General features: G+C 38.2%; 1 protein-coding gene across 1 annotated transcript in view; it reads right to left on the reverse strand.

The window, feature by feature from the left end:
- Nucleotides 1-7,421: 7,421 nt before the first annotated feature.
- MCTP1 (multiple C2 and transmembrane domain containing 1) overlaps nucleotides 7,422-27,070 on the reverse strand; it is a 209,508-nt gene continuing 189,859 nt past the window's right edge. Inside the window, exons 18-21 of the mRNA XM_031507452.2 lie at nucleotides 16,956-17,065; nucleotides 14,091-14,200; nucleotides 10,583-10,680; nucleotides 7,422-9,410 (exon numbers count right to left, since the gene is read on the reverse strand). Coding sequence (XP_031363312.2) covers nucleotides 9,339-9,410; nucleotides 10,583-10,680; nucleotides 14,091-14,200; nucleotides 16,956-17,065 — 390 coding nt within the window. The 3' untranslated portion in view covers nucleotides 7,422-9,338. The remainder of the gene's footprint in view (nucleotides 9,411-10,582; nucleotides 10,681-14,090; nucleotides 14,201-16,955; nucleotides 17,066-27,070) is intronic.

Here is a 27,070-nt window from a genome sequence, read left to right on the forward strand (position 1 = left end):
TGAAGGATCCAAAAAGAAACCAATCCAAAGGAACAAAATAAAATAAAATAAAAAGGGACGTCTGATCCACTGAAGTGACGCTCCACCTGGAAAGTCGGGGACATCTCTGCTCAGAAGACCCAGCGCCCGCGCCGCATCATCCTCGACGGGAACGCTCCTACTCAGCCTGCGGGCCCCCTTGCTTTAGGCCTTTTAAGAAATGCTGACATCACTTTTAGTACCGGGAGTGTGGTCCCGTTTTTAACACCTCCGTCGGCAGAGAACTGGTTGTCGCGGTCCGGGCGCGCCGGCGGGTTCCCAGGTCGGGGCGCCGCGGCTGCGGGCGCGATCGAGCGCAGGCGGCGGCGCGGGGAAGGCGGCGGCGGCCGCAGCGGCGGCTGGGCGCCGAGCTGCGACGGGCTGGGCGCCAGGGGCTAGCGCTGCGGAGGGGCAGTGCGGCGGGCAGCGCAGGAAACAGCAACGGGGCCGGCTGCGGCTGCGTGCAGGCTGGCGTCGGCTGTGCCCGGGACTGTTTGCAGCGATGCCCGCTGCGTCGGGGATGCAGCGACGAGGTCGTCCCTTTGGTGAGATGGTTAGAGCAAAAGGTGATGCAGGGCAAAGCAGGTACTGGCAGAAAGCAGGACCACTGGGAGAAAAAGGCGGGAGGCTGCAAGGCGGAGAAGGGCCAAACTGACCTCCGAGAGAGCCCCTGATTCGTCTAAGAAACCCAAAGCAAAACCAGCGGGTTTTGTGTCACAGCTAGCTGCTCTAATCTGTCCTTTCTCTGCCCTATTTTGGTTGCCAGGCAAAGCCTTCCGCGGGACAGGCCTCCAAGCACATTTATGCTGCGGCATAAATAAAAATAAAATTGGTCCCTCTCACTGTGTCATGTATCCTTTGTTTCACACTACTGCATAACAAGATAGGAAGCACGTCAAAAATTGTTTGTAAGAAGTTTTGCAGAGTGTTTATTGATTTCAAAATGGTCACTCACAGAGGCAAGGAAGTACCACCAGAATATCACAGTCTGGCCTCAAAAGTTTTTGCTGTTGATTTATTTTTATATAGAAGCAAAATTTTGCACATAAAATTTAAATGTTGCTGCAGCTTCAATAACCATTTCAAATTTGTTACAACAGAGAAGAGGTTTAGACCTTAGAGGCTGAGCTGTCTTTACTCAATCTAACTGAACAGTTCTGAAGCTCTTCTTGCACCATCTACAAGTCTGACTGCAGTTAAATCACTGTATTGCAAAAGGTACCAAACTATGTTTCATCTGCCTCATCAGCTTTTGAATACTGTGCTCTGTTTTGGGTCCCTTGTGACAAGAAAGACCTTGTGGTGTTGGAGCATGTCCAGAGAAGGGCAATGGGGCTCAGGAAAGGTCTGGAGCACAGGTCAAATAAGGAATGGTTGAGAGAGCTGGAGTTTAGCCTGGAAGAGGAGGCTCAGGAGTGACTTTGTCACTCTCTACAACTGCCTGACAGGAGCATGTAGCCAGGTGGGGGTTAGTCTCTTCTCCCAAGTAACAAGTGACAAGACAAGATAAAACAACCTCAACCAGGTGTAGGCTGGATTTATCAGGAATAATCTCCTCACAGAAAGGGTTGTCAAACCCTGATACAGATTACCAAGGCACCACTCCTGGAGGGATTTAAAAGGTAAGCAGATATGGACTTAACAACATGGTTAAGTGTTGGGCTTGGCAGTGCTGAGTTAAGGGCTGGATTTGGTGATTTTAGAGGCCTTTTCCAACCTAAAGTCCTTCTGATTCTATGACAGAGAGCCCCTTTGTCCCAGGCCCACACTAAGCCTTTTTGTGTTAGCACAGTACCATGTTCCTATGTGGTGAGGAGTGCCCAGTAAATTCAAAGGGATCCAGCTCCAGCTTATTTTCAGGTAAGTACAGACTTCACTCTGTGATCATTGCAAGATTTCTCCCAAGTGAATACATTTTAAAATCTGTCAAATAACTCCATTTTTAATCTGTTAAATGCATATAAAGTAATTACAATCATCCAATTGTTATGTATAAAGATCCTTATAAATTCCTGAATTTGTCATCATAATTATTAGGATGTGAAATGATGCATTTTAAGGAAAACAGCTCTAAAAATAACTTTGGAAAATATTCATCTCTGTGCTCATATTCACATAAAGATAGGGAAGTGCATCTGATTTATCAACCAAACTTGTAATCTTGAAGGGGAAAAAAAGGAAAAAAGTGTTCTGATTAGTCTAAGAAGTCAAAGAAGATTTAAATCAGGCTATAAATAAATACTATTATAATAGCATATTTTGGCATCTGAATAAATAAAACATGCCTTTAAAAAAATGCATGAGCTCAGTAGACTGTCCAGCAGGCAGGCACTGAACTCTCTGTAGAAGAAATGAAACAGAAAAGCTGCAGAGCTCCAGTAACACTATCTACACAGATATCTGAGAAAAAGTATTTGGAGACCACAATTAAAGTGATAAAAAAAAATTAGAAATATTAAGAAACAATACATCTATCTCCTTATAGCTATTGATAATATGCATTTTAAAATAAGGGAAATTAGACAATTTTGATGATTTTCAACATCAGGAAGTATTTTGTGTTCACAATCAAAGATCCTGCTGGCTGGAAAGGGAACAAAAGGAGGAAGAGAACCCAAGTTCAAGTCCAGCTAAGAAACTGAGATCCCATTTTCTGAGTTCTTTCAGTGCAAATTTCTTTAGCCTTTTAGAAGAGCTATCTTACTGATGCTGGATTTTTGCCGATAATTTTGAATGTAGCAGAAATTAACATTAAACATTTGAAGAGTGAACATTCAGCTTATACCATTTGTTAAGAGTACTGACTATAAAGGTATATCAGAGAAGTTTGCCTCTTGTGATTTTCAAGGCCCAAGCTGGTGTTCCAGGCAGTGGTGTGAGGCACAGGGTACATCTCCAACCATCCTGTGGCTCTTTACACCACTGTCAGCACATGGGCCTGCCTTGGTGGGTTTGCAGGAGAGTGATTAATTAATTTGGCAGGTAATTAACCTGCTGAACCTTCCAATATTTATATTGTGACCATAATCCACTATACTGCAGGGGCTATGCTTTCTTGGCCTACTTGATCATAGTGCATGTTTCACAGTTCTGGATCACTATCTGGGAAATCATTAAATCCACCCCATAGTTAAGCCACAAGCCCATGTGTGTTACATCTCTTTTCTGATGGCCTGAGGCATTGTGGGCCCACCAACCAGAAATAATTCACCCTTATGCTATCAGTCCAGATCCACCTGAGACTGTTTAATTCTGGCAGCCCAACCCACCAGTCCATTCTTCAAATGCTCTTCAGCAGCCCAGCTCCTGGGAATGTGTGCATCTACATGATATACCTTTATAGACAGCTTCTCTACCTGGGTAGTGATGTCTTGCCACAATTCAGCAGCCTGGTCCAGCCACCCCTGCAGTGCATTTACTGTCACGCACAAGTCAATGCAGAGATAGAGCACTGTCCATATCTCTCATTCAGTGATATATAAAGCCCAGGGTGCTGTGCTTTGGTGCCAAACACTTCTGAAGTAGCTTTAACTCCTTCAGAAGCTGTCAAAATATCTTTTTTTAGTGAGGGTGTAGGCCTCAGATCCTTTGTATCCCAGATTCCAGAATCCAAGGGTTCATCCTCTAGTCTCTGCAGTTATTCTTCCAGAGACTCCAGGAAGAGCCATTCTCTCCATCTGCAGTGTAGAGCCATTTTTCACATCTTTACTGTCCTGACTGGTCCTAGGGCTACTACATCAACAATCTTCTGTTTGATTTGTTTAAAAGCTTGTTCTTTAAATCATTTTTAATTTGGGTCACGTGACAAAGAGGGTTTACAAACCGACTGTAATCTGGAATATGCATCTTCCAGAACCCACAGCATCTAGGAAAGCCTGTGCTTCATTTTTGGTGTTGGTGAGGACACAGCTGTTACTTTATTGACTACATCAGAATCTGATGTCTCCATCTTGCCATTTTACTCCTACAAACTGAATTTCCTGGATTCGTCCCTTGACCTTGCTATGGTTTGAGGCAAAATTATCTCTCCTTTGTCAAAAACTTTTTCTGCTGTATTTTCCCATACAATGACATACTCAATGTATTACAAGTGTTCTGGAGCCTCAGTCTTTTCCATGTGCTTGCTTTATCACAACTTAAAAAAGGTAAACATAAACCCTGGCTTTAAACTTATTGGCACTTGACAGCTTTGACACCAAGTGATGGAAAGTGTCAGCTAATTAAACATTTAATTTCTTTTTCAAATGCCACACTTTGTTATGAAAATGTCTACTCAAGGTGCAGCCTACACATTACCCTGTAGAGAAGGAATCCAAACTACAAAAATCATAGTGCTGTATTTAATTATGAATCAGAGGATTTTACAAAGAACAATAAATTGCATTGTGAAAGCCTATTTTCTGTGATGGAGAATACAATAAAACAATCCTCTTCATGCCTAAGCAACGCATGCTTGCTACAATTGCTGATTTTAGACACAAACTTCATAAACAACAGACTTTCTGCTTTAGCATGCATTTATATTAATTGTTTTCCCCCCCGAATCAAATGCCTACTATGACTTGATGCAAGTCACACAGAGGTCCAAATCCTTTAACTGGAACAGAGCAAAACTGCAAGCTCAGACATTTCAGAAGCCAGTAACCAACAGCAAGATGCATGCATGTTGCAGGAACAGTTATACAACTTCCAGAATTTTCTTTCCTTTAAACTTAGATTTTAATTTCATTGACTATACTTTGCTGCACTGTCATAGAGAACAGCTACAAAATATGTCACCATCAGGAAGTAAGGAGTCAACAATGTCTGAATGTATGAGGAGCTTGGTCTAGATAGGAATCACTGAGGTCCAAGAGGAGCAGAGCTGATGAAAGACACGTATGTATGACTGCTTAATGCAGCAGTGAGAAACCAAATATTGAGCTCCAGGTAAGAGGTATGTGAGTGCTGAAGTGCTGACATGAAACCAGCAGCTGAAGCTTTGTGACCTTGTTGTCAAGGAGCTGTATCTATAAAATGGTGAATTAGTCAAAGAATATGGATGAGGTAAAGCAGCCTGTAAAAATTACAAATAGGGAGAAGCAGGAGAGGATGGCATGGATGACAGTTTCTAATTAAGTTTTAATTGCTAGTATCAGTAGTGACTAGGAAATGAAGAGTTTGGTCATGTAGAGACTGAAGGCCAAAGTGGACAAAAGGAGAGAAGGACCCTTCACACTGAGAGGTGTACAGCCAACTCCATGGCATGCCATCAGCAGTGTCTGAAGTTGGGAAGAGTGGGGAATGGGGTTGCTGTTGGAACTGTGTGAATGTAACTGTGGTTTTGAGCTGTGGTCTTCATAAGCACGTCAAGTGAAAGTATGTGTCTGCATTGGAAGAGAAAACAGGAACAGGCTGCTTCCAGCATTATAATCTACTATAATTCTTTCCCAACTCTTTTCCAATCCTGTCTTCTCAAAACTGTACTATGCCTCAGCAAATTACAGTGACAGAACTTCCTTCTAAGTAAGAAAGGTACTTCTAGAAACACAGTGCAGAAAGACTTGTCTTTTACTCAAATCCCAGTCCTTAAAAAAAAATCCTGCAAGAATATAAGATATATTTGGTAATTACGCAATTTTCACTAAATATTTTATTTAAGCAAACCTTCCCCATTTCTTCTATCCTTTTCCCAAGAGATGTGTTCAGGAACTCAGCCTGAAGAATACAAACACAGTGTAAGAAAGGTTTTGCTTTACTCTTCAAGCTCATTTCTTCTGATCAAATCATTGTCTCATGACTGTAAACAACAGACTCCTCCTGATTCAAGTACATTTGATTGCTGAGCTTGTTACATATCCCAGGACTGGAAATCCTGTGGGTAAGGAAAAAAATGTTTCATTTTTTTCATCATATTTGTTCAAGAGGCAGCAAAAAAAATCCTTTTATGGATGTAACTCAAGGATATATGTGCCCAGCAGTCTGGCTCTGAGGTCTATATTTTTGCAAGTCAGAGAAATGGTCAGTGCACCACACTTCAAATCAGTAAGATCAGTCCTATAATGTAGCAAAAATACCACTGGAAAAGAGATTTTTTTTTTTTGTTGACTATCCAGCTCAACAAAAAGCCAATACCTTTTGCTGTTACCATTCAGTGTGGTAGAGGCTTGGAGTAGACTCTGGGAATTGAGGTGCAGATGCAAGTGAGTCAGTGTCAGCTGAAGAATTTCTGCCACAAAGCATTCAATCTCTGTGTAAGCCACAAGTCAGTTAAAGCACAGGTTGGGAACCCTGGCTCCTGAGCAGAGAGCTGCAAAGCTTTTAATTATGTTCTGTAGCATGTGTAATCTAACAATGATGAAAGAAATGTTTTCCTTTACCTCCTTTGCTTCATGCTCCTGAATTATCTTCACATTAAATACCTTGGCATCATGCAGGGCACTTGCTGGCAGGTCTTCTTCTTGCTAGTGAAGCCTATGCTCTAAGGGACCAAATTAGCTGATAGACTGTATGCAGACTGCTTAATTACTTTCTCGTTATTCCACTGTTGGTTTAAATGCAATAGAAAAAAAAAAAAACTTGGGGGTTATTGCACTTGGATTTAACATACTAAGTAAGTTATAACACAGCAGCTCTTAGCTCATTGCTATTATGAAAAATACTTGGGTGTTCCTCCAAAGAGGAGCAACTGTAAAAACAGGGTAAGCAAGATCTGTACTGTGAGTTATCAGCAGGAATGTAACAACAGCCTCTCAGATTAATCAATCTTAGTGAATTCTGAATGTGCTGACATCCAATCTAAATATGGACTGCAACTAAACTAATAATTTTCTATGGACTCACATAAAGTTTTTTACTGAGAACAGAGACAATTTCATGATTTTGAGATGCCTTATTCTTTTTTGATTGTTTATAAACAGACAAGTTGCGTATGGAATAAAGCCTGCCAAATCAAACATGTTAGAAATGGACTTCAGAATCAATCTGGAAAAGGAATATATGTTGGAATATTTATGGCATAAAACAGGATTGGCTCTTTACAGAGGCTGCCTATACAAAGCAGCATAGACAAACTGCACATAGTGAAAATGGGTTCACTCACAAACTATTTTGTGATTTTAAATTGTTTTGTTGTGGCAGGAGAATCATATGTAATCAATAAGTATTCTTATCCTTGCATCTGTGTGTTATATTTTCAGTGAGATCAGTTTAGAGTGAGGCATTTAAAAGGAGTTCACCATTTTTCAACAAACAGATGTTTGTTTTCTCTCTACCTCTGCCCCCCGCATCCCTTTATGTTATGGAATTTAAAATACTAAAATCCTGCACAAAGAAATACCATCTTTTAATTCACTTGCCCATCACAGCATTCATGGGGAAACGACAACATAGGATTTCAAAGACAGAGGCTTCAGAATATCTAATATAGTGATACTTAGAAGTGTGTTTAATTCTGGAAACATGCAGAATGAATTCAGATATTACCACCAAAGTAGACATTTGAAATTGTGTACAAAAAAAGACAAGAAGAAATGACACGCAGGCTGGTGGGCAACGTTAAGAAGGTACAAGGTTTGCAGTGTATTAAAGAAATGTGCAAAACTGACAACAGGCAACAAACATTCACATATTGTTGAGTTACAAATTTGGTTTCTTTAAAACAACATAGGCTGACCAATAGTATGTTGCTCTTTAGGTAGGATATAGCCAAAAGGTTACACAAGCTGCAAAATTAAACTCTTTCAAAATCATGATGTAACAAGAGCTTGTTTAAGTCCAAGGCTTTCTTCAGACTATTAATTTGATTGGCATTCTTTTAAATATACAAACAGAAGGATCAAAGTAACTGTCACATAAGGACTTGGCAATCATCTTATCTGCAAAACAAAGAAATATAGGATAATCCTTCATGAGCAATGCAACTAACACATATTTCTTTGAACAAATACATATTCACATGTGCTTGCAAAGTATTCCTAAATAGACTTTCCAAAAAGTATTTTTAGAGTAGTGCAATATAACTTTATCTGCAATTGCAACCAGTGAGAGGTAATCCGGAGAGGACCACAGCCCCCCTTGAGGATGCAGTCTTGTCGCTCTCCCCTGGGCAAAAAATCCCCTTTAATGTCACTGGGAACTAATAATGAGGAGCTGTGCACAGGTAGTCCCTCAGGTATGAGTCTCTGCTCACTATGTGGGGAGCTGAGTGTGGAAGTCTGCATGCAGCTACCAGAATATATCCCCAAGTACTCATTAAGCAGTGGCCACTAAGACATTTGAAATGTAAATGTTTCTCATCTATGTTCCATGTAATTTATAAGATAATGTAGTTTCCATGCAGTAGGGAAAGATCATATCAGAAGAACTGACATTATTAACTAAGGAAAAACCCCGGTATATCAGTTTTACCACAACTGCATTTTTTTCCTCTACATGGTATTTCACATTGGTAACAGGTAATGTTATACCATAAAGCATATTAATACAATCTTTTGATTTGAATGAAAAATGTTTTCTGTAACATATCCATATTAAAATAGTTATGTGCACAAAAGGTGTTCATAGCATGACACCCAAAGCAGTATGGAGCTAGTTGTACTCATTAGAGCTAAGCTATGTAGTACAAATGAAGACTACTGGTACATGTAGAAAAATATGATAGGCAGTCAGTTACAAACCTGGCAGTATTTTGAAACAGAGATTCTTAGGTCTTACAATGGAATGATAAAGACAGCAGGAACTGCTTTGGGGAGCTCCAGAAAGAAATTTGCACTTGGTGTTTCTCACTGTCTTATAAGCAGCCCTACCACAGAGAAAAATGTTCCACCAGGAGTTAACATCAGGGTCTGAAATTTAAAAAATCTGCTAAAACTTGAGTGCAGTAAGCTCCACTACATTATATTTCTCTTGCAATATATAAAACATAGAAAACTGTAATGATGACTTACTGGATAAAAATATTAATGCTCACAAATAAAATCTGAGAAATTTCCAAGTCAGATTTAAATATTTTGTAGGTTTAGTTTCCATGATTTGACTATCTCATGACTCTTTGACCACCAAGTAGCAATACATAGTCCCCATTTTAGGTTGATTCATTTAATGCATTACATTGTTTCTAACAAGGCTTTAAAATGGTGAAAACCCTACTAGAAACAAATGTCTTTACAATGAGAAATAGATTTTCCATGCTAAATCATTTTCCACCTTTTAATACTGTTACAAAATCTCTCCACTAAAAAGGCAAGATAAATAAAAATCTTAGAGAAAGGAAATGCTTCTTAGGCTTGTTCTTTTATCTTCCCCTGGCAGATGCTGGTCTCCTCCACACATGAAGTTGGCTAGGCAGGATTGTTTTTCTTTCTTTTGCTTGGGCTCTGAGTAGGATCTTGTTTCAGTTCATGGTATTGCATCTATTTAAACACAAAGTTCAGAAAGAAAGAAAGTTTTCAGGTGGCACGTTTTAGAAAAAAAAGAAATATAGATTTTTTTTTTTTCTGTCAGGGGATAAAAGGTTAAAAAAAGACTTTCCCCTTAAAAATGTCAGGGGATAAAAGGCTAAAAAAAGAAGACTTTCCCCCTAAAAATGACACAGGATTTGTAGATGTGATTCACCAACAACAGAATGACAGACCTAGAATAAGAAGGAAAACCAGCACCTGGAAAATCCTACCAGGAAATAACACTGCATGCTGATGTAAACTTAGAAAAGACTAGGGTTTCTTTCACTTTCTCCATGAGCTCTAGCTCTAGACAATAAACATTATCATGTTTGATACCATGCAAAATGTTTCTTAAAAGGTTGGTTATTTCTAAATGCCTATCACAGAGGGTATTAGATACAGAGAGAGTGTTTGCACCCATATCCTCTACTGAGTACCAGCTCTGAACTGAAACTAGAAATATGGGAAACCTATACTCTTTGTGACACCGGATGTGATTTATGTGTTTGATGCTATCTTAAATCTTGCATGTTCTTGGGGGATTGCGTACTGCTTCATAAAACTTGTAATTCACACCAGCTTTTTTTTTTAAGGCATTTATGAGCTCAGTTGAACTGTTGCCACAGCAAAAGCTTTCACTCTTTGGAAAGGAATGGTCAAAGTGTTCTCAGAGTGCTGAGCAATACTGTCTGCCTCTTCCATTATTTGACCTTCCTGTTCCTTCTCTGCCTGTCCTGGGAGTCCCCGCTCCAGTGTTTCCCATACAGTGCCTTATCCCAGTCAGATTTGCATTGCGCTGGAAGGTGTTTAATACAAGGTCTAGCTACCATCTCACAAATACTTGTCCTTCAACTGATTGTTTCTAAAGATCCTAAAAGGCACAACCAATGCAGGAACTTCTTTCTCACTGGAAAAAAATCTAGCAGCCTCCTTTTTGTTAATGGACTATCCTCAGCTTGAGTTTGCAATTTCTTTCTGCCAAGGAATATAATAGTAAAGCAAAATAACTGCTTTAAAAATTCTTTAAAAAATAAAATAAATGAAATGAAATGAAATGAAATGAAATGAAATGAAATGAAATGAAATGAAATGAAATGAATAAAATAAAATAAAATAAAATAAAATAAAATAAATATACACACCACTTGCACATCGGAAGGGACTCTGGACAGGAAGTCAAGTAGCTCGTTGTTATCAATTGCATATGGATTTCGAATCTTCTTTGTAAATTTATTGATGCCTGCAAAAGTGAAAGTTCATATGTTACTACCATAAGATATAAGATATCAAAAGGTACATACTTTTGGCAAAGTTGCAGAACAGATTTTAGGATCCATTCTGAATCCTGACAGTAGCACCGAATGAATGCATGAATTGTAAACTCAGGCTCCAAAGATTGGATTCTGCTTCTGTGGTTCCTTGTTTCAAAAATACAAAAGTTCTAGGGACATTTTCAAATTCCTTCAATATATTTTTTTTTGAAAGTAACAGAAACTGTGATTATTATGAGGAAGTTGGGAAAAGCAGAGGCATAAAAAGGATTTCATTTCTGTAACAGAGAGGATGAACAGAAATGGGCTTAACTGGAGGACGCAAGATTCATATAAGATTCATAAGATTCAAGGAAAGTATTTTTCATGCTAATGACAATGAAATATATGGGAAGCATGAAGTCTGCACCAAATGAAAGCTTTAGAGGAGTTTGCACAAACCTCTGTGTGGGAATGACAGATAGAGACCAGCTGATGGCAGTGCAGAGAAGAGAGGATACGTCTCCCTTAGACAACATGGTCTTATAATGCCTATTGACAATTAGTGCTCAGAAGCACCAAGAAAAATTATGCACAAAATAATCAGGAAGCAGGCTTTTCAATTAGACATAGTTTTCTTATCATTACATACCGAGTCAGATTCATACACTTTGAGAACCTGGTCTGTGGGCTCTGGAAACACATGTCTAAAACATGGACAGGAACAGTGCAAACTGCATTGATTCTCATGTGAGCAGGAGAAGGACAGGACACTATTAAAAATATGCCTTTCTGTGTAATTTATCCAGGCTCTATCAGATATAAATAACATAGTGTACCTTCCATAAAGTCTTTGGTGCTCAGACTTTTCAAAAAGCTTTAGCAAGGATATAAAGCCTTTGGATAGGGCATGAAAGATTCGGTGTCAACAGCACCCACAGCCTCCAACTGCATGAATCCTCAGTTCTGCAGCACAGATAGGAGATGCTGCCCTCCCTTTATATGGTGTTGGATAGTTAGTGTTCAGAAGGAATACCTGACCTTGAAACACCTTTGTTTAAGAAGATGTTTTGCATCAGCAAGTGACTGCAAAATTTAAGGTGAATGCCACTGTTCATTGCACACAGCCACAGGATCACTCATGGGTGAATTCTGGTGGTATGATCTCACTTTATCACATCTGATAAAGAAAAATATCAGTCAGTGTGTGAAACTTCAAGAAAGGAAAAGCACTGCACAGATGAGAGGAAACACTACAGGAGAAGCAGAATACAAGAAGGGGATTAGTCTTTTCCAACAGTTTGAAAAATTTCAGATTAAAGTAATTACAGATTTTTCCACATAAACAGCTGTAGCTGTTACCGACTCAGCACTTCATGAAGAGGGAATAGGATGGAGAAGTGCTTCCTGCTCCACCCCACATAACACACCACATCTTCAAGGTAGTCTCCACTGGGAGAGACACAGCTAGGAAAGGATAGAGAATTTCTTGCTAGGGCAGACCCTATGGATGCACAGAAGAAAGACAGATATACAAAACATGAAACAAAGAAATTTTAATTTAAAAACTCTGCCTTCTAAAGAACCAAACGGACAGATGCTGCTACAGACCAGCTCAAACATTCCTATGGGAAATAAGTCAAAAAAGATAAATCAATGGCTTTCCATGGGCAGGATGTATGAATAAGATGAAGAAATACACGCAGGAGAGACTAGAAGCATGCAGTGATGGAGAAAACAGGTAACTGTTTGGAATACTGCAGTTTTTGAAGGGACAACTGCTTAAAGCTATGCTCAGCATTACATGGCTCTATGAGAATTCATTTCACCCTGAGGAGGTCTGGACTGTGGGATCTGCAGTACCTGTCTGGTCTTCTGCCAAGATGCAAGAGAAAAGGATTCCTAAAGAAGGGATCCACATAAACTTGCTGATTAAGAAGTCACCTGAACTGAAATGCAGGAGGAAAAGGTGGAGTCAAAACCTCTAGTGAACCAAGGAGCTTGAAGTTATGTCTACACAGCCTATTTAACTTGAAGGCAGGGAGGGAAGAGATGAAGAGAGTCAAGGTGCATTTATAATAATTTATGCTTACACTATCCATCCATGTTTTGGTAGGCTTGGGAGTTGAGACTCCGTCTTAACTGAAACAGAGATATTTCTGTGGGAGTGTGACACTTCCAGGGGTATGAGTAATGAGATTTTCTTTTTTCAAAGAACAGTTCTGGCTCTACAGTTATGTGGATCTTGGAGAGGTATTATAATTTCAGGTTATTGTATCAAACCTGATGTACAAAAGCAAGATGTCAGACCTGTCTGAAAAATGTCAGAAAAAGTAAGCAGACAAACACTTAGAACTTCCTGTATGCATGCTAGAAGAAATGAAATTTTGGGAACAAACTAAGAGTTTGGATTACACTTATATGATTCATGGTATGGAGGAATAAATAAAAGACAGAAAAAGAAAGGAAGCCCATATGCTTGCTTTTGTTTGTTCTGTAAAAATACTTTCGTTCAATCTTTATTGCTTTGGCAATGATCATTTGAGGAAACATTCTAAGAAAATTACTAATGCTGATTGATAAACACCAAAGAAATTCTTTGGAGTCAGTTAAATGATTTTATGCTGTGTCCTGAATTCAAAACTTTTCCACAAAAGTGTGACTGCTGTCCTTTCCTTAGAAAGAAAGCCCTTAGAAAGAAATTCTAGTCTCTGATGTAACTGAGACTGTGCTCTTCATAAGTCTGTGTTACTGGCTAAGGGTACAGCTGCTGGTGGTTTAAGATGTATGAAAAGATATACAAATGAAAACCTGGAGCATTATTTAAAACAGATATGGTAACAGTAACTTTTTAAAATCAGTATAAAGAATATATATGAGCACAAGTAGTGAAAACTTGGATCATAATTCCATCCCCCTACCTACCCAGATTTTCTGTTCATTATCAACCAGCCAATACCACCTATTCCTTTCTGTCTAACTAAAGGTGACCCCTTAAACAGGTTTCTTGCTGCTATGTTTGCGTACACTTTCACAAGATAAAGTACTGCAGTAAAAATGGTGTATTGTCCTAAATACACTATATAGATTGAAATGCCTCTGTTTGTGTATAAGTGGTGAAAATAAATCAGAGTAATATCTAGACAAAGTTACACTTTGATATATGAAGAACTCTCATGGCTACATGTTTATAGTATGATTAAGTCTAAAGTGCCAGCCAAGAAAAATGAATTTTGCAGGTGGGCCTAAATATTTACACTGTTGCTGTTAACTAACATGCCTAATTCCATTATAGGGCAGCTTCATGACCATAAATACCAAAAAGTACTGTCACTGTAAGTCATCCATTAAAAGCCAGGTTTTAAAAGCAGTACAGACAGTTTAAAAGTGTTTTACTTACCCCAGACAAGGACAATGTATCTCAGTGGAATGAAATACAGGATGATGGTAAACACAGAGAGGGCAACAATTGCCAGCCAGCTCAGGAATGGGACAGTCCAGTTGAATGTACTAAAGAAAAATTAACAAAAGTCAGAACTGAGGTCAGCCAAAAAAGCCAATAAAAGAGCAAAGGACAGTGGGAGTGTCAGTTTCCATCAGGGAGAACAAACTGAGTCTACTAATGAAAATATAGATGCATTTGTCATTTGTCAGGGAGAGCCTGGGCTCGGATCTGCTGTCAGTGGAAATGAAAGGAGGCCCTAGCTTTGCCCATTTGCATGCTGCATTTCACTCTTCCAGCCCAGCAGTGTGCATCTGCCAGGTGAATCACTGCTCTGCTTTTCAGAGATCTCAGTGCCTAACCCCAGTTTCAGCACCAGGTAAAATCCACAGACCTCCTTACTCTCCAAATGTACTTGCACAGGCAATCTACTTTCCCTTCTCAACACCATGATAGAGTAGGATACAATAGTTGGAAGACTACTGCTAAGGCTTAGCTGTTTTATCTCCTCCCTATTCTACTGTAAGGACAGCACAAGGAGTTAAAGGCTGAACAGGACATTCCCCTCTGTCTGAGGTACAGGTGCACTCCTCAGCCAGGTGCCTTCCAGCTTTGGGCAAAAAGGAATAGGCAAGTGCATGGCTATGCAAAGGTGGAAACTCATCCGTGTGCATAAGAAGGAAAGAGCTAGGGGAATAAAAAGAGGAGATAGAACAGTTAGTCATGAAGACAGGGATAATGCAACAGCAGTGGTTGAGGGAAGAAATAAAAACCCTCTAAATATATATATTAAAAATATTGTTTTATAAAACATGAAATAAGTAAAGGTTATTTATCTATTAATAAAAGAAGAGAATTCCTGGAATCCCATCAGAGTTCCAGTACATTACCTTTCCAAAAAACCTCATGGCTAAAAACATCCTCACTAAGGGTCCCAGACTCTATTATCTGATAAAACTCTGTTGGTCACCACATTCTTCAAAAATGTGAGGAAGGGAGAGTTAATGGATCTCAAAAGGATCCTGTAGCTCTCCAAGTCCTGTGTTCAGTGAAAAGAGAAAGACCAGATGATAATTTTATACGTATGTCCCATAGGAATGTTGGTTAAGGGGAGCTTGGCTCAGTGTATTTGTTCAATGAAAACACTGCCATCTTAAAAATGTTGCATTACATTTATCCAGAAGGATAATGTGGCTTTAAATCTAAATAATCTCATGATGCACTTTAAAGTATTACTACTATCTACATTATCAATCAATGTGATTACATAATTTTGGCTTCTCTAGATGAATAATTGCAATTATCTGAATTGCAAGCCATATTTTTCATAATGAGCTCTGGCTTCCTGTGTTCATTTGTCTTCTTTTTTCCCTGGCAATTTCGACATGTCTTCACTAACATTATGTTAGTGTCACTTAGTGTAGGGCGTCTCCCTTTATCCTCAGGGGACACCTGCTCTTTTCCCCTTTTCTGTAGGCATTTGGGATGAACAGAAGGCTGAGGGTCTGCTCATGTTCCTGTGAGTCGGCTTTGTGCAATGATCACAGACACACCATGATGTGTGGGAGCACTGGCTCCTCACTTAGCAAAGCTCCTTATGGGCTGTGTTAACACAGCATTCAGTACAGGTTTCCCATTATAGTTTTAGGAGCAAATTACAAAGATTTATAGTCTCACTTGGTTTACAAAATTCTGTAGCTCTCATCTGGTATATAATAGAACAAACCCCACCTCCAAAATGCACAATTAGAACTACTTAATCATCAAGACAACTTCCACGAATAGCCTTTTGATAAAGGATGTTTTTCAGAGACTAGTTCATTTTTCTAACTGGAGAACTTGTGTGATACAATATGCTTGCACTTGTCTCTCCTGCTGTGAACACAGCCTGCCTGGAAGTGTCCCTGTGGGAACACTTTCCCAGGTTTTCCTATTAGGGACTTTGCTCTTAAATGCATAAATGGCAATGTCCTTGTCATCAAGACTGAATAGGACAGCATTAGAGATGATCCTCAGGATTCCTGCAGACTGACCTCCACCCAAAGCATAGATTTCCTAAAATTTACTTCCAAAAGTGAATTGGGTAGTGGTGAGATGCTCTTGGCTTTCAAGGTCAATCCTCTTTTTTGCAGCTGACAGCTGCAAAGTGTCTTTCTGGAATATGTCTGACCTCAAGAAATAAACCTTGTGCTGCTGTCCACTGACCATGACAGAAATACAGCAATACATTTCCTGCAGTAAATCTCAGAACCTCTCTTTCTTAATGTCCAGATTTGTTGGCAATTTTTATAAATTATATAAATACTCTAAAGGAAAGCTTTTTCTGACCAATAAATAAAACTTCCAGTAGGTGAACATATGTACATCCTTAAAATATCAAACCCCTATTCAGTTATGCTTATTTCCTTTATCAAAATTTCATTTTTTATTATTGCTTTTAAACACAACTTCACAACAATATGCTTTTTCTGTTTAACTTTAAAACCTTACTTTTGATTTTTGTCCCAATTAATATAGTTCTAAACTCCAGAATTAACGTAACAGAATTTCAACTGACTGAGGGCATCTATAAAGCACAGTAAATATGAGTTTGAATGATGGACTCCCTGGAATAAGTAAGTAAAAGTCTAGTGTATTATATCTCTGCTTAAAAAATATATTAAAGAGTATTAATATATTTATATTTAATAAAATTCATAATTAATATAATATTTTATAATATTTATATATATTTAATATAATATATTATATATATATAAATATATTTAATATATCTTTATCTTTAATATACGAGAGCTATCCAGCACCTGTGTCAGCACTTACTTCTTGATCCTTTCACCAAAGGAAGCAATTTCATCTAGGATATTCTGGACAGTGACACACACCTCCTGGATGGCATAAAGTCTATTCATAAATCCTTTCTTCTCACTGTCCTAAATAAAAGAACAGGAGTAGTTGAGTAAAAGACTTTCTCACTGTAGGAAAAGGATTGCGTAGCTATCAGTTAAGTTTCAAAAAGCCCTGTGTTACAGATTCATGTAAAAGGAATTGGTAAACCTGGCAATAAGAAAACTATTTATTATCCTGTAAACAGTGCTTATTTCAATATGTATGGTTTAGTATATATGCTGAGCTCCACAAAATTTTGTCTGTCACTGCAGTAGTTTCTAAACACATATTTGAATAAGCCAGGTCTCTAGGTCTGAAACATGCTGAAGGTGCCAACCTTGTATGTTGTGTGCTCTTTCAAGTGACAAGAGTCATAAGGTGGAATAAAGGCAGTTTGTTGGAATGCTGATTATTGAGCTGATGTAAGCAGAGGAAAATAAACATTTATGGTGGAAGACACTGAGCAAGAAACCAGAAAAACTGTCTCTATATAGAGCTGTTCTTTTCCCCCCAAATATCTATCTCTAAATCTAAACATGTTTGCAGCATCAAATCCAGTAACAATACTGTGTTAGATGGGATTAAAATGAAGTATCACAATGGAAAAAAAATAGTTTCTCTTCATTTTCTTCCAGACCACAGATAAGACAAAAGGTTATTTTCAACATTTCCAATGGGTTGTTGCCATATTACCCCACCAAGTTTGAATGTGATAATTGTTTTCTGGAAACAAGAAATGGAAAGAAGATTTTGTAGTCTTAGGAAAATATTTCATTAACGAAGTTCAACTTTTTGTAATCACAAGCCACATGATACAGCAGTCTCTGTCATTGACTCCAAAGTTCAGCATCTAAGAAATATATGTTGCATTTAATCTTCCTTTTCTTCCCCTGATGTGTAACTATCAGACAGTGTATTTGTTCACTCATTTTGTTGACATTTTTGCTATCATAATGAATTAGATTAGAAGAAAACATAATTTATCATTTAATAATTTCAACATCACTGGTTCACTGACAATGGTGCTGTCAAGATTACCTGTGAAGATGTTTGAAAGAATTTAGTTAGAGAAAACATATTACCTAAAAAGCAAACACAAGAGAAGCAGACAGAGATGAGAAAATAACTTTCAGTGATTAAGTGTAATTTATAAACCAAACATTTCAGACAAAGCAAAACCTTTCATCAGTTTCTCAGGCAATGTGAAAGACCTTGTATTTCACATAAGATTATTATTATTTTATCACAAATAAATATTTTTGTCTTCTGAAAATGACCATAATGGATCAGAACCACTGGTATCAACTACATCCAGTGCTGCACAGCAACACAGAGTCATTTATATGTTATTTCCTTAATATTTACTGCATTCTTGGAGCCTTTGCAATCACACCATTATTATCCTCAGGTATATAGTTTCTGAAGATGTGCATCATATATCCAACATACTTCATTTGTCATCAGGAAATAGGCATCTGCTCTATTCCTTCATGTAAAACACATACTTCCAGTATAATGTTTTCTTGTACAGCAGAAATGAACAAGAAACCATACAGGTATTTTTCTGCTTTCCAAATATGTATACCACTTGCTCTTGCAGTTTTAAGAGATTCTGCCCTCCATGGAAATTAATTTTGATTTATAACTTGTGTGAAAAAAGAATTATTGCAGTCTAACAAAACCTGTGGCATATCCAGAACTTAAGTGGGGTTACATTCTGTTTTAATTTATAAGGCTGTTTTAATTTATAAGTATCTTACACAATAAATTTGTACCTTTATTCATGTCATGATTTAGGAATGGCACTCTCCAATTTAGTGCTTCCACTGAGACTTTCCAGTATGCTCACTCCCTCTCCTTCCCCACCCTGGTGGTGGGCTGGGTAGGAGGACTGGAGCCACAAGACCGTGGTCAAGATAAAAACAATTTACTGGGAACAGCAATGAGATAAGGAAATGAACAACAACAGTGCCAGTATCAAAAACTCCCTCCAGCTGGCTCCAGGAGCAGTGCCACACTTATTCAAACAAAAGGAACCTCTCTTCCTGGAAGAGAATCCCTTTCCCCTGCCCCCAACAACTATATGAGATGGTAGAAAACCTCTGGGTTCCAGCCTCCCCGCTCCTGGCTACTGCAAAAATTCATCCAGTCCTAGCCGGAATTAGTTTTATATCACTTCCCACAAATACCATAAAGACAGAATAAGACAGAGAAAGGATCACTATTTCCAAACCACTGCACCTTTTAAGCTTAAAGGAAATTTGTTGACCTACTCTGAAGCAGGATTAGGCAAAACAGCACAGGAAAGAGGAGGTAGCCAGAAGAATAATGGTTCATCTTTGTTTAAACTATTCCAACTATTTCCACACATCCCACAACTATTAAGTGTTTTTTATTTCCTGCTCCAAATATTTGTGTAAAAAATAAGCTGGACTAGGGGAGAACTGCACTTATTTTCTTCCAGCAAGATGCCATGTTATCAAATACAACACATAAGCTACCTAGAGTTCTTAATAATTAGTTTTTAAAACATTACTGGCTTTTCCTTTCCAGAGGAAGATGGTGTGAGAGACTAGAGGAGATTGCTGGCTTGAAACATTTCAGGTGCATGAATGAGATAAGGGGTAAGACAAGCCTTGCCCTGGTGAGGTGGTGCTCCATCCACCCCACCCCCTAGAGCCTGCACCCCAGCTCTGAAGTGGAACAATGGATGCCCAAATGTCCCAAACCTGCCCCTGGAGCCCCTAACCCAGCATCAGAGTGGCTACCAGATGTCCCAGCTGGGGGAAAGGCCCAAGAAAGCCAAAGGGTATTTGTGCCAGAGCATGAGACAAGCACATCTTGACCACTGGAACCACCAGTGGTAGTCATATTTGTTCTTTTCTGTGTCTATTCTGTCTTTCTCTTTGTTCTTTTTATTCCAGTTCCTTCTTCTTGAAGTCTAAGTAACTTAAAATCAGATGGGTTGGAGTTTGTCAAGTTGAATGGACTTGGAGCTTGTTAAGTTATTGCTTTGTGAAATGCTTTACATTGATTCAATGCTGCTTTAAATGTTTGCCAAAATTTTCGGAAGTTGCCAATAAACTTTTTTTGTTTTGATTCTTGAGAAATATCTTGTCAGTATTTCTCCTTTGCATCTAACTCTGGGTAAAAGAAAAACCCAACCCATAAGCCTGTTTAAGGGGCTCAGCAAGAGAGTTCTGGGGCTTTGACGATGAGCCGTGACTGGAATTGACTGGAATCAATTTCAACATTTGCATGACTACAGCTGCCAATTTTCTGGACAAAATTGTAATTTAAAAATAGTAGATAAAATTTAGCTAACAAAATTTAGCTAACAAAGCTTAATACAAAGCTCTATTACTATTTCATTTGTGTGATTTATTTTTTTGCAGTAGGCTTAAGGTATCTGAAAAACACAAGATTTGCTAAGGCATGGTTGTGAGCACAAACTGTGAAAGCGGAGTCAAATTGATGATCTGAATTTAAAAAAAGAGTATGAACTTAAAGTAAAGACTGAGAAGATGTCTTACTCCTGTTTCACAGGAAATTGTAAATTAAAGATTGATATGCTGTTTGGTGAATAGTAATACTTAACATTTACACACTTTTTTTCAGCCAGAACTATATTTTCCTTTTGGTGAAACCAAAGCAAAACGAAGCAAATTACTAGCTCTAAACTATGTTGAGCTAATTTACACAAATCCCTAAATAAAATCCATGTTATGTGAGTATTTTTATTCAATAGGCTGTGCTTCCAGCTGCATGACAAAATAGAGTGATTTAGGAAAGGATTATATCTGTAACCCCAAACCTCTCTCCTGTCCAAGTGAAAGTGCATTTAAAAACCAAACGTTTCAAATGACCAGGAAAGTGGGAGAAATAAATAAGCTAGACTCAAAAGTATACTCTGGTAAAGGTAATGACTTTAAGCCAAAAAAAAGAAAAAGAAAAAGAAAAAAAAAGAAAAAAAAAATTAAGTACAGGGTGTAAAACTCCGAACATTTTATGGTGGATAACTGTCCTACTAGTAGCTTCTAATTTGGAGAGAAAGGCACAGATCATAAGAGGAGAGTTTTGAGAATAGAAGCAAATGCTGAAGGGCAGGATAATGGCTCTAAGGATGGGGAGTGTGGCCTGACCCCTTCCTTTGCACACAGGCATCCAAAAACACCTTGAACATCAACCCTTCTAGTCTCTGTCACCTGTGGCTATCACCTGTCACCCTGCTACTACTAGTTAAGAACCCCTCTAATCATCCTTGAATTTTAGTAACGAGCCAGAAAATCTCTATTGGTTAAACAGAAGCTTCTATGAGAAAACTCTTCAGATTATTTAAACTAATAACTGGTGTCCAAAGTAGAGTCCATAAATAGGCACACACATCATCCCTCAGCAGGAGATGCAGCTATACACAGGGCTCTTACACTGTGGCAGACTTCCATTTGTGGATTGACGAAATAGACCCAGAAGTAGTTGGTAGTAAATGCATTAGTCCTTTATTGGCAGGAATCATTAGTACTGCCCAGAAAAACATATAGAACAGACTGTGAAATATTGGTTTTTAGTCTGGCCACTGCTCAAAACCCCACCACAGTAATTACCTTCCAAACCCTAACCACTGCTGTCTGTGAAGCCCACAAAGTCGAAGATATTAAGCCAATATTGTTTCAGCTCTAGAGGCCTTTGATCTCCTTAAAGTCTCCTGAATCTTCATCGAAATGCCTCAGATTTGGAGATGGACACTCAGTTAAGTTTTTATTTTATCAAATGCGGGAGACAGAAATCCTGTTAACTTCTGGTGAGCAACATAAAGCACTCTGGGAAAGGTTTGCCTAACAGCGAGGTGAAAACCAAGTCCTGTACCCAGAGAACGGGCTGCATGGCTGGCATGTGGTTGCCGTGTGCATGAGGCAGTGATTGTTTGGGGAGATGCATGGACACCATGCGATCAGAGAGCTGCTTGGGTAAAGGGATGTGTGAAAGCGACACTGCAGTGGCAGGCAGCCAATGCACATTGCTTTGGGCTAAGTTTAGAGCATAGAAAGGCTTGGTTCACTGCAATAAAAGGTCTTCAGATCAAGCAAAAGGTCTGTGTGTCTTTGTTCCCCATTACTACAATTAAATTCTCAGGTAAACAGAAGGAGGACAGACAACACCAATGATATGGTTATCTTAAAGTTGACTGTGGAAGCAGGTCTTGAGGTAAAGCTGAATGTTCTACAAGATCTGGAGAGGTGCATAACATGACTTGAAACTGGCCTCCTCATTACATCCTATCATGAGCTGAGAGAGTCAGATTACTTTAACTGTTTTTCCCCCTTGCAGGCACTCATGGAACAGCACAACCACATTATTCTTCCCAATTCTTAAACTGAAAAAGTATGGGAAGACTCTTGGTAATATTAAAACTTCTCAGTGGGACCTTAATGATTCAGAAGTTCCCACCCTTTCAGTAAACCAGATTCTAACTCTTGAGAGTTTTACTTATTTCAAATAGTGACAGATAGCATGTCCAGCAGACAGGTATCTGCGTTTCTCTCTCTTCAACATCAGCAAAATAGAAAACCTGATTGGTATCCTTCCACTCTGAAAAGAACCAGCAGGAGCAGGTTTCCTTAAAGCACTGGTACCATTTCACCTCAGACATCAAATCCATGGGTTATGTAGATAACCAAAACTGAGCTTTTAAACTTGGGGCTTCAATTTCACCCATATTACTGGACATCACACCTTAAGTGATCACATTTTTCAGATAATATCAGATGTCTAAAAATGCTCATTATGTCATCTTTAAAATCTATGTGCTAGCACATGTCTTCATGTGTGCATGGTGATGAGGTCTGAAAATAATTGCTAATGCCTAACTGGAAATCAGACTGAGGATCATAAAATATAGAGAAAACCACGTAATAATGAAGAGTAGATTTTTACAGAAAGAAATTATATTTGTGGTCATGATTATTAAAAATAGCAGCAATAAACTGTTGTTGATTAGTAAGATTCCATATTTAAAACAGCAAATAGTAGGCACAACATAAATTATTTAAACATGTGGAAGAAAATATTGAAGACTCAGTAAAGAACTGTTAAACAGACACTTTTTTCACCACTGCCTAGCCTTTGATAAGATCTGCAGTTGAAGACCTGATGTGATAAGGGGCCATGAGCATCCATTGATAATGGGCTGTAATGGCCCATGACAATGGCAGTGAATGTGCCCTGCTGTTAAAGGTGTGTGAACTGCAGGGCCAGCTAACTATCACCTGTCACGGGAATATCCCCTGAATACTGTGTCCATGGTCCCAAGCTGGAGTGCCATAAAGCACCTCTTAGCCTCTATATAAGTGAGTGTACAGCAAGTTTGTCAGAGCCCTCTTCACCAACAGACAAAGGAAGAAGGACCTTCATAGGACACCGCAGATTCTTGGTGGTGATTACCTTTCTTTCTGTAGTTCTTTGCTTTTTCCTACTTTTCCTTCTTGCTCTTTCTTTGATAGTGAGTAAATGTGTCAAATTTACTCTGTGTCAATTGAGTAAATTATCAAAATGACAATTCATTTTGACTTTCAACATATGACCGCCTTTGTGGCTTAATTTCACTCTGGGTATATTGGAATCCTGCCTCTCCCTGTGTTTGCAGCTTAGGACACATTTCCAGATTGGGACTTAATCACTGTTTATGAACACACCACACCTGTGAGTATGAATAACCTTCTCTTATCAGTAGGGTTGGACTAGATACCTCCAGAGGTCCCTTCCAACCCTAAGAATTCTGTGATTCTGTGCAAATATTGCAACAGTCTGTTCTTCCTCAAACATTACACTGAGAGTTGATAAAAATAATTTTGAACTTTCTGTGACTTTTTGGCAGTACCATCTATGAAATAAATTAAATTTTTCATGGACTGCTGCAGAGCTAGAAGACAAATATATAATTGGGGGAAAATATGCCAAGAACTACAGTAATAATTCTAAAGTAAAAGAAGAGATTGCAAGCTTTCCAGAGTAAAAAAATAACACTGTAATGGCAATTATGTAAATTATGTTTAAATTGAGATTTTTTTACTGGTGCTCTTTATTTTCTCTTTCTTCCTATCACATTACACAGTGTTGCCCAGTGCTTTTTTAAAAATATATTCCTTCCTGATCTCTCCTTCACTGCACATTTGAATACTGTAAGGACAGCAGTCCAGATAAAAGGCAGAAACATGGAGGCAATAGAACCAGTTTAAAGAGCAATGTGCCATTCCACCAAAGGGCCATCTAGAGGGGAGAAACAAAAAATTTAATTTTTCTTGCGTGATACCTTTCTGACTAATGCTAAACCTTTATGAGATGTTCATTTCATATATACTCTAAGCTAATAAATTACTTGAAAAGGGTGAAAGCTTGTTTGTTCATAGTGATAGATTCAGGAGCAAAAAGTCAACAAAAGGCACACATTTTGCTGTGCCTTTCTTGGCCTTGTTTTGGAAGGAAACTCATAGAACTAAGTCACTGTAGGGTTGATCATTGGGGTGATTAGAATATACACAATGAATGTGCTTTAGATCAATATTTTAAGAACCTGAAATTCTTCTTTTGGATATCTTTTTCTTTATCTCTTTGACTACACTTAAAGAAGGGAAGAGAGAATATCTTCCTTTACCTGAGTCAGAAGAACATTGGAGCTTGACAGTGATCACATTAATAGCTCCTTTGTACCCAGCCACATCAATGTAATCTGAAAGAGGCTAATGCAGAAATCATGGTATATTGTGCATCAGCTGTTTGCAATAGTTAATTTAGTCAGAATATAGTCCTGGTATTCTACTAAAGAACAAACTGTGGCCATGATTTTACAGTTGAATTTGTAAATTCCAACAGTTCTAATGTGTTTACCCTATGCTGAATGAAAACTGCAATTAATAAGGTGCTCATTAATGCAGCTCTTCATGTTCTGTTATACAAATGTGAGGATGATAGACACAAAAGTTAAATATCAAGGGTCTAATAACCCTCAAAATGTAAGGAAAGAGCCTGCTAGTTTTATTGGAAAGAGTTATTTTAAATAAAAAGAACCTTGATATGCAAGAGCCTGGAAAAATGGTGCAATGAAAACAAGACATACCAGCTAATATAAAAATTCTGCATGCAGGTAGGGGTGAAAAAAACAGACAGAGAAACCAGAAAGGGAATGCTGAAAGACTGAGCTTAGCAAAACTGAATTGTTGAGATAATCTATAATCATTGCTTATCTAAATCATACACACACATTTTTGTTGTCCACTCATTATCAGTAAGATATTCAAAAATAATCATCAAAATAATACAGTACTCTGTTTTGAAAGTTAAAACTAACCTGAAAATTTATCTTTCAATAAGTGCCTATACATGTGTCACTAAATGATATGCAAGGAATTGATATGCAGCAGTACTGCTGGAGTTTGTAATCTAAAATTTCAGTTACAATTCTGAAATACATTTTCTTGGATGTAGGAGAAGTAAAAGTTAAGTTGATATTTTAGTGTATGTAGAAAGTAATTTTCATTTCCTCCTTGTAAATATTACAATGTTATTGTAATATTAAATATTAAATGTGCTTTTGCACAAAGGACAAGATTAACTATTCAAGATTACCCCCACACCGGACTAGGACACTCTGCATCAAACTCTCCAGATTCAGATTTACACTCTCTGGAAGTTTTCCAATACTGTGCTGACAAGATACTGTGATCTTATGACTCCTAATATGTCATGCACCTAAACAAACAGCTCTGTTTTTTCTCTCTCAGACTCCCCATAGTTAACAAAATCTTTAGATCAAACAGAGAAAAAATTAATTTTGTATTTCAAAATTCATGTGGTCACACTTTGGACTGCTCACATTTTCAATTCACAAAATCACAAGACATTCCCTGAAACCTCCTTACCCAGCTAGCACAGTATGGTGTGAAACTGCCTGGGCCTGGTCAAGTTGACTGCTGAGCAGAAGACTACAGAAATGTCTTTACTGTTGGTATTTGCTGCCCAAACTGTGCTCCTTTGGAACAATTAATCCAAACATTTTAATGTCTGTTTTAGATTTCAGTGATTTAACTCAATGGCAAGTTGCTGTGGGATAAAAACAAAACCATTTGCCTGGGGACCTTTCCTTTACTATTTGTAAAGAGCAACTGCACAGAGAGATAAAATTCTTAATGGTTACATGTTGCTTTCATATTCTGAGGTCAACAGAGCCCAGATGGCCTATACCAGTCAAAAAACAAACCCTAGAATCTTAAACGCTTAATTGCTGTCAAGTGATCAATCATTAAGAATAGGATTGGGAAAAAAAAATTACACCGTAGCTCAGCTAAACAAGCAAGTGTAGATTATCAGAAATACTTAATTCTAAACATGGGCCTATAGTAGTAGTAATATGTAGTAGAAAATAGTAGTATGCAAAATCTGGCTGGCATCGTTTTTGTGAGCTGAATGCTTAAAGGAAGTCATCTTGAAAGCACTTTGGGATTGAAAAGGATGGTCAAAAGAACCATGAATATTGAATATCAAAAAGAACAATTCCATGATTATAATCACTGGCTCTGTTTCTTTAGCTCAGAAGAGATCCTATGATGTCTAGAGCAGGAAAGATTACATGTTTTTCTAAAGACAGTGGATATATAAAACCAAATTTCAAACAGCAGGCACAGTTCTCCAAGGAATGTATCAAACTGATATATTGAAGAAAGAAAGAAAACAAGCCATTCAAATCCACTCCTTTTTTACATGATTCCCCTGGATAAATATTCAAACTCTACTTTTGGAAAATTACATAGTGAAGAAAAATAGTTTGGCATTTGGGGCAAAGCAATATAAAATGGAAGAAAACAGCAGCATCTAGAAAATAACCCTGCAAGTGTACAGTGGGCAAGGAATGATGAGTGAACCAAGTATTCTAGCGTATCTTTTAAGAAAATCTTGAGAACTACCTGAAAGAGCTCCATTGCCCATTTTCTTTCTATGCTTACTTACCTGAAATTAGAAAAAAACCTCCAAAACCAAGCAAAACATAAAATCCCCTA

The sequence above is a fragment of the Lonchura striata genome, chromosome Z, assembly GCF_046129695.1.
Source record: "Lonchura striata isolate bLonStr1 chromosome Z, bLonStr1.mat, whole genome shotgun sequence".
Taxonomy (NCBI): domain Eukaryota; kingdom Metazoa; phylum Chordata; class Aves; order Passeriformes; family Estrildidae; genus Lonchura; species Lonchura striata.